Source organism: Thamnophis sirtalis, unplaced genomic scaffold (assembly GCF_051295495.1).
Source record: "Thamnophis sirtalis isolate CommonGarterSnake01/CBP01778 unplaced genomic scaffold, rThaSir2_p1.2 scaffold_13, whole genome shotgun sequence".
NCBI classification, from domain to species: Eukaryota; Metazoa; Chordata; class Lepidosauria; order Squamata; family Natricidae; genus Thamnophis; species Thamnophis sirtalis.
Window position 1 is genome coordinate 29,773,739 of NW_028261393.1, and position 11,737 is coordinate 29,785,475.

The 11,737-nt window shown below is 44.4% G+C and overlaps 1 protein-coding gene across 2 annotated transcripts; it reads right to left on the reverse strand.

The window, feature by feature from the left end:
- Window positions 1-620: 620 nt before the first annotated feature.
- On the reverse strand, window positions 621-11,472 carry SYNC (syncoilin, intermediate filament protein). 2 transcript variants are annotated; one of them, XM_014068777.2, is made up of 4 exons: window positions 11,358-11,472; window positions 6,891-7,846; window positions 1,628-1,752; window positions 621-948 (listed from the first exon to the last, which is right to left on the reverse strand). In XM_014068777.2, exons 2-4 carry the CDS (start codon window positions 7,842-7,844, stop codon window positions 888-890), a joined length of 1,140 nt encoding a protein of 379 aa, XP_013924252.1. In that variant the 5' UTR covers window positions 7,845-7,846; window positions 11,358-11,472; the 3' UTR covers window positions 621-887. The 2 variants fall into 2 exon arrangements, with proteins under 2 accessions (XP_013924252.1, XP_013924251.1); XM_014068776.2 differs by having other exon boundaries at window positions 6,891-7,850; window positions 11,358-11,469.
- Between the last annotated feature and the right edge of the window lie 265 nt (window positions 11,473-11,737).

The following is an 11,737-nucleotide window of genomic DNA, read 5'->3' on the forward strand; positions in this document are numbered from 1 at the left end:
CTTTTTTGCAATAGTTCTGTTCTTAGTAGTTCTGTTCCACACCACTTAGCAGCAGCAATTCCTGCAGTCCTGGTTGCTGTCACCTGGTGTTAGGGCAGACAATTTCCTGCCAGCTTCCTACAATCAAAATCTGGGGGAAGTTGCCAGTCCCAGGCTTGCAGGCAGGTGACCCACTGTGGGCTGGGGATGAGGGGGCACAGTGAGGGTGTGTGAGAGGTGCCCTGTGAGTTGGAGAGCCTTAAAACTTATGATTTTGGTTTTTATTTTTTTTATGCTCCTCAGAATCACTGAGTGGGTGGGCGTCCATATAAATTGTCTTATATAAACTTTTCCTGCTAGCCTCCTTGTTGACTTTTCTGGAGAAGTGTACAAGGTTGGTTGCAAATGGTGATCATGGTGTCCTTAGCAATTGGTTGTAAGTGCAGATAGTTTGCCAATCACCCAAGTTGCAATCCTGTGATTGTGGGGCTGCTGGGACAGCCAGCAGTCCAATGACTGGTCGTAACTACCATTCAGGTAGTGTCATAATGGTTGATACCATTGGAATGGTTGCTGATCGAATGTCATAGATTGAAAAACCCCTATAGGAAAGCAGTTCTTATATGAAAAGTTTCCTTCACTATTCATAAGCAAGTTTTATATAGAAAGTTAAATATTGACACAAAGTTTTTGACATGTCATGTGAGTATTTTTTTACAGTTGTTGATAATGCTTATCTAGTCTGTTAACATCAAATCTGTCATAATGGCCACATCTCAAAAATCATAATCCTTTTTGACAGTAAAAATGCACTCTCATTCTAGAAATCTTGCTTATTGGTTGCTACCAGTATTAGTTGGATGGAGTCCATATTGGTAAGCAGAGGGAAAGATGGCTCTGCATAGGATTCAGTCTTCATCTTCCTTCACTTCCGATTTGCAGAGTTGCCCGTACATTTCTAAGCAGCCTCTGTGAGAATTGACAATTGGTTACACAGTTGCATCAGTTCTATGTTACAAAAGACAATATATTGCAAAATAACATTTGCTCTAGAGGTGCTTTGAACATAAACTCTTGTAGATCCTACATAGAAGAAAACTTGACAGTAGAAAAGTTATATAACCATTTTTATATCAAAGCAAGATATTTTTATCTATCGATGCAATGGTTAGAGTGCAGTACTGCAGCCTACTTCTGATCACCGGCTGCCAGCAATTTGGCAGATTGAATCTCACCAGGCTCGAGGTTGACTCTTCCATCCTTCCAAGCTGGGTAAAATAAGGACCCAGATTGTTGGGGGCAATATGCTGACTCTGTAAACCGCTTAAGAGAGGGCTATAAAGCACTGAAGCAGTATATAAGTCTAAGTCCTATTGCTATTTGTTATAATTTGAATATTGTATCAAAAATCCTGTCTGTACACAGAATATATTTAGATTATATGCTAATTATGCCGCCATGGTTTATACTGTTGGTATAGTAAGAGTGGCTATTAGGCTACACTCCTAGCACAAAGGCCAAGGAAGTAAGCTACAAAGGTACTACAAAGGTAGAAAAAATAGGAAATCAAGATTCCTAGCTCAAAAGTGTTATTTTCAAACCCTTAATTTGCTTTTACGTGGATACGGATCAAAGAAGTGAAACCTACTTGTAAATGGACAGTTCTTGATGTAAACTGGCTTTCAGTTCTTCCAATTCTTGGTTCTTTCGTTGCTGAAGTTGAACTCCAGTCTTCAGTTCCCTCATTCTGTTTTCCATCTCCTCCACTTGCTCCTGTGAGCAAAAAAGACAGGTAATCCTCAATTTACAACCAGAGCTGGGATTGTGTTGCTAGGCAAAATTTGGCAACATATTTTGCCAGAGTTGTTAAATGAATCATGCTGTTAAGCAAATCAAACTTTGTGTCAACTTCTAAAGCATTGCCATGACTATTCTCCAAATATTTATTTTATTTCTTTTAAAAAACACAAATATTTCATCATTCGTCAATCATTAAAACATTGAAGTACAATTTTTTTTTGTATGCCCCTCCCTCCACCCCCCCAACCCCCCTCCTTCCCCCCCCCTCCTTCCCAGAACCCGTACACGGTATGGATTTTTAACTAACATAGTCTAAAATCTATTGAGAAAAAAGAAATAAAGAAATTAATGACATTCTACATTGACCTTAGCTTCTTCTTACTGAACTAACTTTAAACAATTTAAATCATTTCTGATCTTAAGCATAGGCTAACTGGAATTTCTTGGTCCCGTATTTATTTTGTATATAGTCAATTCATTTTTTTCCAGTCTCGTTTATATCTCTCATTTGAGTGATCTTTAAGATATGCCGATATTTTAGCCATCTCAGCTAAGTTTGTGACTTTCAATGTCCATTCTTGGATTGTAGGCAAGTCTTCCTTCTTCCAGTATTGCGCCACCAACAGTCTTGCTGCAGTTATTAGATGCAGAATCAAGTTAGTCTCTACCACTGTAAAGTCAGTACATATACCTAGTAAAAATAACTGAGGAATAAACTTTATCCTTCTTTTAAAAATATTTTGCATAACCCACCATATTTTTATCCAGAATGCCTTAACCTTTTGGCAGGTCCACCATATATGATAATATGTAGCATCGAGAGAACCACACCTCCAACATTTAGGCTGTACATTCGGATACATAGAAGCCAACTTTTTAGGATCTAAATGCCATATATAGAACATCTTGTAAAAATTTTCTCTCAGATTTTGAGCTTGTGTAAATTTCACATTTCTTACCCAGATTCTTTCCCATGTATCCAACATTATTGGTTCTTCAATATTTTGAGCCCATTTTATCATACAATCTTTAACTAATTCTGTTTCCGAATCCATCTGTATTAATACATTATATATCCTCTTGCCATGACTATTATCAGGCTGGCATGGAAGGGAAAATTCCATGCATGCTTTCGGCCGGAGTCAATCTCATGTCTACAGCCTAGTTGGAGAATATGAATTATGACGCAGGACAGAAGGGAGGAGATACAGGGGGTAAAGTGCAAACGCAATTAAGTGAAAGCAGTTTCGGCTCCACAGGAGTCCACACCAGAATGTCAATCCTAATAAATGATTGGATTTATTTTGAACTTCGTCTGGAGGCTCCTAAATTAATTAGGTCATCTTCTGGGAACTTCACACTTGCTTGTCAGAATTCAGCTGGGACAATCATAAATGCAGCACACTGCAACCATAAATAAAGTTGGCAAGCCCCCAAATTCTGATGCTGCATAGGTTGTGTGAAGCCTCCTGAGAACTTTTTCAGTGCCTTTGATTTGGAAGCATCGCTAAACAAATGGCAAGCTGAGGACTATACTGGTATGTAAATTATCTTAAAAAAGAAAGCTTTAAATTCTTCATGGTGACCTTATGTTGCAGTCAAGATGGGCTTTGCAATATTAAGGAGCAGCCCCTTGGGTGTGAACTTGGGCGATGGACAAGTGAACTGGAATGGACACTTGCAAACCCACAATGCCAGCCCTGGAGGCCATCCTTTTCTTTGGATCTTCAGGGCTGCCACACTCGGTGGAGGGGCATGCTGTGGGAACTGGGAGGGAGGTGAGATGTATAGCTATAACAACATTCTTTCACTGGGAGGCAAGGATGTTCAGCCTGCACCTGGAGAGGCATGACTGGGAAGCAACTCCAGTTAGGATGGTGACCTGACTGGACCTTGTGATGGACATGTGGGTGCAGGGGAAGAGACTGACTTTCCTTCGGGTTTTCCCAGATGTGCCTGCCACGGAGTCTTACTTGGTTGACACAGGAGATTTACAGTACATGCCTTTTTAGTCAGCCAAATCACATGCCACATCCTTCATGGAATCTATAACCTTATAATAATTTGAATAAATTATAGGTGTTCCTTGTTGGGTAAACCACAACTGGGACTGACAACTCGGTCATTAAACAAAATGGTCAATAAATGGAACTGTGACTCCTCACAATCTTTGCTTTACAGACCTGTGAAAGGCATAAATATGAGGTCTGGTTGTAAAATTAACTGCATAAGCTCATGTGCTCATTAAAAAAGGCAGCATGCTAAATGAGAATTGCCTCTTTGTCTCATTTAAATTAACATTTGGTTTTAAATTGATTGATCAGTCTGAGCAGCTGTCAAAAGTTTAAAAAATGCACAAAACGACCACAGTAATCTGAAAATAAAATGGCTGCCAAACAGGCTCCATAGTAAGAAGCCCTAATGGCATTCACAGCGCTAGCTCTCAGATGTTCTATTTTTTGTTTTGAAAATGCATGAAAACAAATGTAGCTGTGAGCGGGGATTATATAAGCCCAAATCAAAGTTTATACCAGAGGTCTTCAAACTTGGCAATTTTAAGACTTGTGGACTTCAACTACCAGAATTCTCCAGCCAGCTCTGAGGAGCCCTGGTTTATACAATAATACGAAAACTTTAAAAGTTTTTAAAAGTGTGAGTAATTATATAAATGGTGAAATAATTTTGCCAATACCTTAATTACAAGTCTGCTTGTAGAATTGATGCGATTCACTATTTGCTTTAAAAGTTTTACCATCATGAGATTAAATGATTTTGTTCATTCTAATTATCTTTTGCACATAAAAGATATTAAACTGCTTTAAAGATACGTTACTAACGAAACACTATAATCATTTTATGCTGATGTTTCTTGATACAGATAATTCTTGGCAGGATGACAATTGGAGATGGGCTTTCGTTGTTAAGCAAGGCAATTGTTAACTGAATTGCACCTGAATTTACAAACTTTGTTGTTGGTTCAGCTTCCCCCAATGACTTTGCTTGTCAGACTTTGCTGGCTGGGAAGTAGCAAAAGGTGGATTGCATGGGATGCACCGCAACCATAACAAATACATACAGGTTGCCAAGGGACTGAATTTTGATCAGATGACTGGTAAGACTGAAATAGTTGTCAGGGCAAGGACTGGTCATTGTTTTTTTTCAGTGTCATAATTTCGGTCATTAAATGGCAGTAAGGACAGCCTGTATTGAGGGCGTTGGCTTGACAGCCCTTGGGGCTCTTTCAGGTGCACATGTGGCTTGTTAGTTGTAGTCTGTTCCTGAAAAGAAACGTTGAATCTGGTCCATCTCAAAACTCTTTATTATCCTGATGTCCCCCAGATCCAGGGTTCCTTCAAAGTCCTCACTGGCTGAAGATGTTACAGATCAGTCCTATTCATAGAAAGCAAAATGTGCTTTTGTGGCCACAAAAATAGGCCATTATTTATCTACTCTCCAGAGAGGAGTCAGATCACATGGTTTTAAAATCTCACTGAACAAGTAAATAGCTTTTCCTAAACCTGCTAGTTTTTCCTTTTTGAAGAAAGAGTTTGAATAATTGAAGAAGAAGAATAAAGTTTCCTCAGAAAAGGAGACCCCTGTTGGAATTTTGACTCTGTTGGAGTTACATTCCCTATGATCAGCAAGCCGTGCCAGATTCGAAAAGCTGCTCTAAGCAGAAAAAGACGTCAAAAATGAATGTATTCGGAAGTTCCATTGTTCCACCTGCCCCCTACATAGCGTTGTTGTCTGCCACCAAACATACTGCATATAAGACAGCCCGTCTCTGGAAAGAACTTGTCTCCCTGCCTCTGCTACTGAACCGCACACAGCCCCAGCCCAGCCGAGCTGTGAGGAAACCGAGCTTGATGGATGGCAGGGAGTTGTGCTTCTACACCAGTGTTTTTCAACCACTGTGCCGTGGCACACTAGTGTGCCGTGACATAGTGTAAGGTGTGCCGTGGGAAAAACACTTTATATATAGTCAATATAGGCACAGAGTTAAATTTTTTAAACATTTTCTAATGGTGGTGTGCCTCGTGAATTTTTTCATGAAAAAAGTGTGCCTTTGCACAAAAAAGGTTGAAAAACACTGTTCTACACCACCACCACCACCCCCGTTTAAAATAACTTCCTCAGCCTAATAAAGAGGCAGCTCCATCATGAATTGCAGATTATTTTCTCATGGACCAACATGATTATAGTTCCTTTGTAAACTGAATGTAAGCTTACAGTGCCTTTGAGGAAAGCATGGGATAATTTCTTTAGATAGTCATGTATAGATAAGAAACGTTTAAGGTTTGTTAGTCAAGATAATCCCAGAGTTATGTCTAAGCAGGTGGCATAGAAAATGATAAGCTTTTCTCTGGCTTGCTTCATATAACTTGCTACACCATTACGACCGTCATATTTGGTTTTGATTTGTGCGTCAAAGATGGGACCATAGTTTCTCTTACAATACAGATAATCCTTGATTTAAAACAATGTGTTGTTTGAAGTTACAACAGCACTGAAAAAAGTGGTTTATGACTGGACCTCACACGATTATCACAGTGACCTACAGTCACATGATCAAAATTTGGGTACATGACAACTGGCAAGTATTTATAAAAGTTGCAGTGTCCCGGCATCATGTGATCGCAATTTGCAACCTTCCCTGCCGGTTTCTGATAAGAAAAGTTGATGGGAGAAGCCAGATTTGCTTAATGACGATGTGATTCATAAAAAAGATTGCAGATTTTCTTAATAACTGGCAAAAAAGTTCATAAAATGGGGTGTAACTAATTTAATAATCACCTTGCTCAACAATGGAAATACTGGTGCCAATTGTGGTTGCAAGTCAAGAACCAACCTGTAAATGTTGCAAAGCAAGCATCCCACCTGGGGGGGGGGGCGGACTCAAATGGGACATCTAGACTCACTAGGTGAGCACATGAAGGCCAGCCTGGCACTCCCCCAGAAGGCCTTTGAGACTTGAGGCTACAATAAAGTAGCTAGATTGAACCTGCAAACAAAACTCCTTTTGCCCTGCCAAGCTACCTTGCCAGGCGAGTGCTGCATCAAATGGCCTAGCAGCTAACTGAAAGAGGGTGGGTGGAAGCCATAAGGTTTACCTTGTATTGCAGGACCTCTTCATCGCGCTTTTGCTTTATCAGCAAAATCTGTTCCTCCAGGTTCCTGTTTTGCAGTAGCAACTTGCTGACTTCTCCCTGCAGAGGCCTCAGGGTCTCCTTCAGTCTGTGGATTTCACTCTGTGTCGTTTGCAAGGCTTTGCTGCTGGCTTCTCTCCTTTCCAAGAGGCGCATCAGCTTCGGTTCGTAATGCTCCTCCAAGCACTGACGGTTCTCCAGTACAAAACTCTCAAATTCCATGGAAAGCCGCCGGCTCTCTTGGAGGTGACGGCTGCTCCTCTCATGCCGTGGAGTCTTCAGCCTCTGCCTAAAATGTTCCTTCTCTTCCTCACAAGTCTCTCTCAACTGGGACAGTTCTTCTGAGAGCTGGCTGACTCTGTTTTCCAGTTCTTTTCGGTAGTCCACGTGCTGAGTGACTTCGTACCTCCTGGTTTCCAGCTGATACTGGCAGGCCACGCATTCCCGCGTCACCCTAAATAGCTTCTGCTTCACCTGTCGAACCTCATCCCACAGGTTATCCTTCTCCAGCTCTACTTTGGCATGGAGCCTGTAGGCTTCCAGAATCTCTTCATGGGCCCGTTGGAGTTCCTTGAGAGCCGGCTGGCGTAAGAGAGTGAGTTCCTTAATGAGACAGTCCCTCTCCTCCTCTAGTTGTTCGACTGCTTCAATGCATTGCTGGAAACGGTCTCCTAGATCTTCCACCTCCACATGTTGGCTCTCAGCAGTAGACAAGTCTTGGCAAGTCATGGACTCTTGAGGCCCCAGTGAGGCCCCAGTAATTTCTGGGTTTGGTTGGAACTGAGCACTAATGGGGTCCCTGTAGAAGAACTCAGGGACATTTTCTTGGTTAAATTCTGGCAGAGTTCCTACACCGGCAATATTTGGCTCCAAGGTTTCTTCACTATTCTGCTCCACTGGAAGTTCAAAATCTGCCATTTCTTTCTTGAAAAGAGAAAGGAAACTGAATCAGATCTCGAGAAAGAGAGGTATCTTTGTACTACACAGATGCCATAGCTTTGTATTGTAAATAGAGAAGGAAAGTGGGGATTTAAAGACATTGAATCAAAAAGTCATAGAAAGACTTTTGAGGGCATTATTTAAGAAAAGAGAATTTGAAAAGGAATCACAGTGGCATGGCATTTCTGCTGTTAAAATATTTAAAAAGCTTTATTGCCCAGCAGTTCTGTTTTGATTTACAGCGCTTTAAAATAAAATCCTTTTTCTGAGTAATTGGCAAGAGGCTGGTCTTGCATCCCAGGGCCCTTTCCTGATCCCTTCCTCACAAAACTCAAAACAGCCATTATATTATTTGGCCAAGTCTGCTCTAGGCCATCATCTGTACAGCCTCCATATGTTGTCATCCTAGAACAGGGAACGTTCTCAGCAAAATGATTAACTTTTCAGTTTCTGGTAAAGATGTAATGCAGAGGAGAGACTGGAGCAGACAGAATTTCTTAAATACTTTCTGACAAGTTAGTTGGGGGAAAGTATAAAAACATCCCAACCCCCTGCATGAGTACCTGCCACACAAACACAAGTGTGTGACCTTTATTTGCCCATATTTTGTCAACTTATATGCCACTCATTTCCCTTTTTTTAGGTAGCACATGGGTTTAGAAGAATTTTCTTTTCCAAACTCTCTCTGTGTTGCATTCTTCACCAGCAGGTGCCTGTGGGTTATTACAAGTCAGTCTCACTGGAGACTAATATAGAAAGGGCAGAGAATATGGACAGGTAACTTTCAACTTATAACCATTCATTTAGCAATCACATGAAATTATGACAGCGCTGAAAAAAGTAACATACAACCGATCCTTACACCTACAACCATTGCAGCATCAACTTCAGCACTCAGCAACCAGCCATGTATTTACAATGGTTGCAGTATCCCGGGGGGTGGGGGGGGTGGGGTGTCATGTGATCATTTCCAACAAGCAAAGTCAATGGGAGAAGTCAGATTTGCTTAATGACCATGATTCACTTAACTGAGGTGATTTGCTTAATATGCATGGCAAAAAAAGTCATAACATCGGGTATGACCCACTTAACAACCACCTTGCTTAGCAACAGAATTTCTAGTCCCAATTGGGTTTGTAAACCATGGACTAACTCTGTATTGATTTTTCCCTAGAATACAGTGGTTGTGCATTAATATAATATCTGGTCTATGAATCTTTAAATTAGCAGAGATTGTAAATATTCTACCCTTCTAAAGTCCTCTCCCAGCGAGGGGTCTTTGGGAAGAGAGGAAATAAGAGATTTCTTTGGGCTAAGGAATTCTTGGCTGAAGGTCGTCAAGGAAGCAAGGACTTTAGAAACAGATCTAGACCACAAGCCTCATTCCCCCAGCCAAATCCCAGGAGATCCAAGACTAGTGAAGTGAACTGGGTGGGGGTGGAGGGTCATATACAGATCTTACATTACTATTTTTGACAGTTTTAATTCTGCTGCTCATGCCCGTCTATTGCTTTGCTCAGCTCAATGGCTGCCAATGCGCACAGGTGGCAAATTAAGCCTCATGCAATGATGCAGCTATTGTCCTAAGTTTTTATTCAGATAAACATCCTTTACTTTTTTCAAGTGTTGAGTTTTGATTAGCTGCGTGGCATCCACACTGCTGGGATTCCTAACCCTGTTATGATAGGTGAGATCTCTTTGGTTTGAGGAATCAGCAGTTTCTCTTCTGTCAATAAACATTGGCAGCTGTTTTGAGGTTGGAGTCTTTGTGGAAAAATATTGCCGGTTGCTTCAAATGTTTGTGTGGTCACCCAACCCATCTTGCATGGAAGGACTGTGGTCTGAGCAGAAGAGCGAGATAAATTAGCACGACTGAAAGTATTTTGGTGCCCGAGACATAAATGTATATGTTCTCCTTACCTTGGCAACATTTTCAAGCTAAATATTGATCCAACCCATTAGTGGTTTTAAGATGTTGCGTGATTTATTTAGCATTGCTGGCTAGGAATCCAGCAAATTTTAATCTCAGTGTATCTGGACAGTGCCAGATTTGGGAAACCTGAGTCAGTGTTATGTAATTCCAAATATTTAAGCATCCTCCAATTTATGTGTGGGTTTTTCCAACTTCTACCTCTCAAACTGTTTGCATTTCTTTCCCTATTCTTCTAATCCTCCCTTAGCCCACAGTAGGATTAAACCCTAATAGAGAAAACTACAGTATTGTTTTTCTTCTTCCCATTTTGCCTTCATTTTCTTCCTCTTCCATCGTTTCTCTCACACCTCAACTGGACCGTAATTCATGCCCGACAGAAACTCTTCGGCTCCCTTCTCAGGAGACATCAGGAAGCCAAACCTTTTTTTTGCCAGCTCCAAATCCACCTGGTGCATTGGAGTTTCTGGTTCGGAGGGGAGGCTGGGGATTATCGGCAAACCAGAAAATTCCACTAAGGACGGGAAAGGAGTTGAAAAGTGAGTCGGGAGGAGGAACCTGTGAGCAGGGAAGGCAGGAGCTGCATATGGGAGGCCACCCCGTAAAGTAACAAGTACGGAGGTATGAAAGGCACAAATCAAACATTTAGCCATGAAACGGGCGATTAAATTCTAGCAAGGATTTTATGGCACCGACAAATCTGAGCAGTTTAGTCGGGCTTGAGAGCAGCCTCCGCCGCCGCTGCTGGGAACTGACTAATGACTGAAGCGCCACTGCTTTCTCGGGCGAGGAGGCTGCGCCCGCGTGAATCAGCAAGGCGGCGGCGAAACTCCATATGACGGCGGCCACGGCAAAAGTCTCTCGGGACCGGAGATTCCCCGGGCGGTGCTGGGGACGGAGCCCGAAGTCCGGTTGCTCCGGGTGGACGGCCGAGCAGGTGCCGAGCCCGCCAGCGGCCGGACGAGGCGCCCCCCTCCCCGCAGCGGCCGCCCAGACGAGCCGGGGAGGAAAGAGGCGAGCAGGAGCGGAGGGGCCCCGGCAACAGGTGGCCGCACAAGGGCCGCCTGGCCTTCCACTCCCTCGGGAGAGCGAGCGGGCGGCTGACTTCCACGCGCGGCCGGCCGAGCCCCTGGCCTGGCGGAGGGGCCGAGCCCCGCGAGCCTCCGCCGAGGCGGAGGAGCGGCAGGCGAATCGGCCCCTTTTCCCAAATAAGGCCGCTTCCCCCTCGGCCAGCCCGCCCTCGGGGCTCCAGAGCAGGCTTGCAGGCGAAGGGCCCCTCTCGGGAGCCACACCCGACCTCCGAAGGCGCCCGCAGCCCCCGCTGCCCCCGGCGGCTGCACAGCTGGCCCAGACGCCCCCTGGTAGCTCCCGGTCGGCGGGGCCGATTCCCCGCGGGGCTCGGAGGGGCGGCGGGAGTCGTACAGTTTCTTCTCCCGCCGCAAGTTTTCCGAACAGCCGCGCCTGCCCCTCTCCTCCCCTGCAGCGCCCCCGGCCCCTCCGACCCTGCCCCAGCGCCCCCCGCCGCCCCTCGCCCGGAGCCCCGCGCGCCAGCCGCTGCTCACCTGCCGCTCCGGCACTGGCGCCTGGAGCCGCCGTTATTAATAAGCAGGAGCAGAAACCCGAAGCCCGCCGCGCCCCCCCTCATCGGCCGGAGGGAGGAGCCTGGGGAGGGAGGCGGGGCCGGGCGGGGAGGGGCGACTGCGGTGCTTCTCACCCTTGTGGGGATCCTGGGCGGGGAGGCTGAGGGGCCCGTGGAACGCAGGGCTGGCAGGAGAGCCGCGTGACGGAATCTGGTCGCATCTTTTCCAGTTGGAGTTTCCCAGGAAAGCTGCAGGGGTCTCGCATAACACGCCAAGAGGACTTAGAAGAAGGTCTCTAGGCGAGATGGGGGCGGCATGTCGAATAACAGAGGTGGAAGGGACCTTGGAGGCCCTCTAGTCCA

Excerpts from the sequence above, each read along its gene's own strand:
- SYNC (XM_014068777.2), bottom strand. The coding sequence starts at position 7,844 with ATGGCAGATTTTGAACTTCCAGTGGAGCAGAATAGTGAAGAAACCTTG. Across the intron at positions 1,753-6,890 it reads AAGAGGTCCTGCAATACAAG|GAGCAAGTGGAGGAGATGGA; the intron begins GTAAACCTTATG and ends TTTTGCTCACAG. Across the intron at positions 949-1,627 it reads CAAGAACTGTCCATTTACAA|AGGCTGCTTAGAAATGTACG; the intron begins GTAGGTTTCACT and ends CAATTCTCACAG.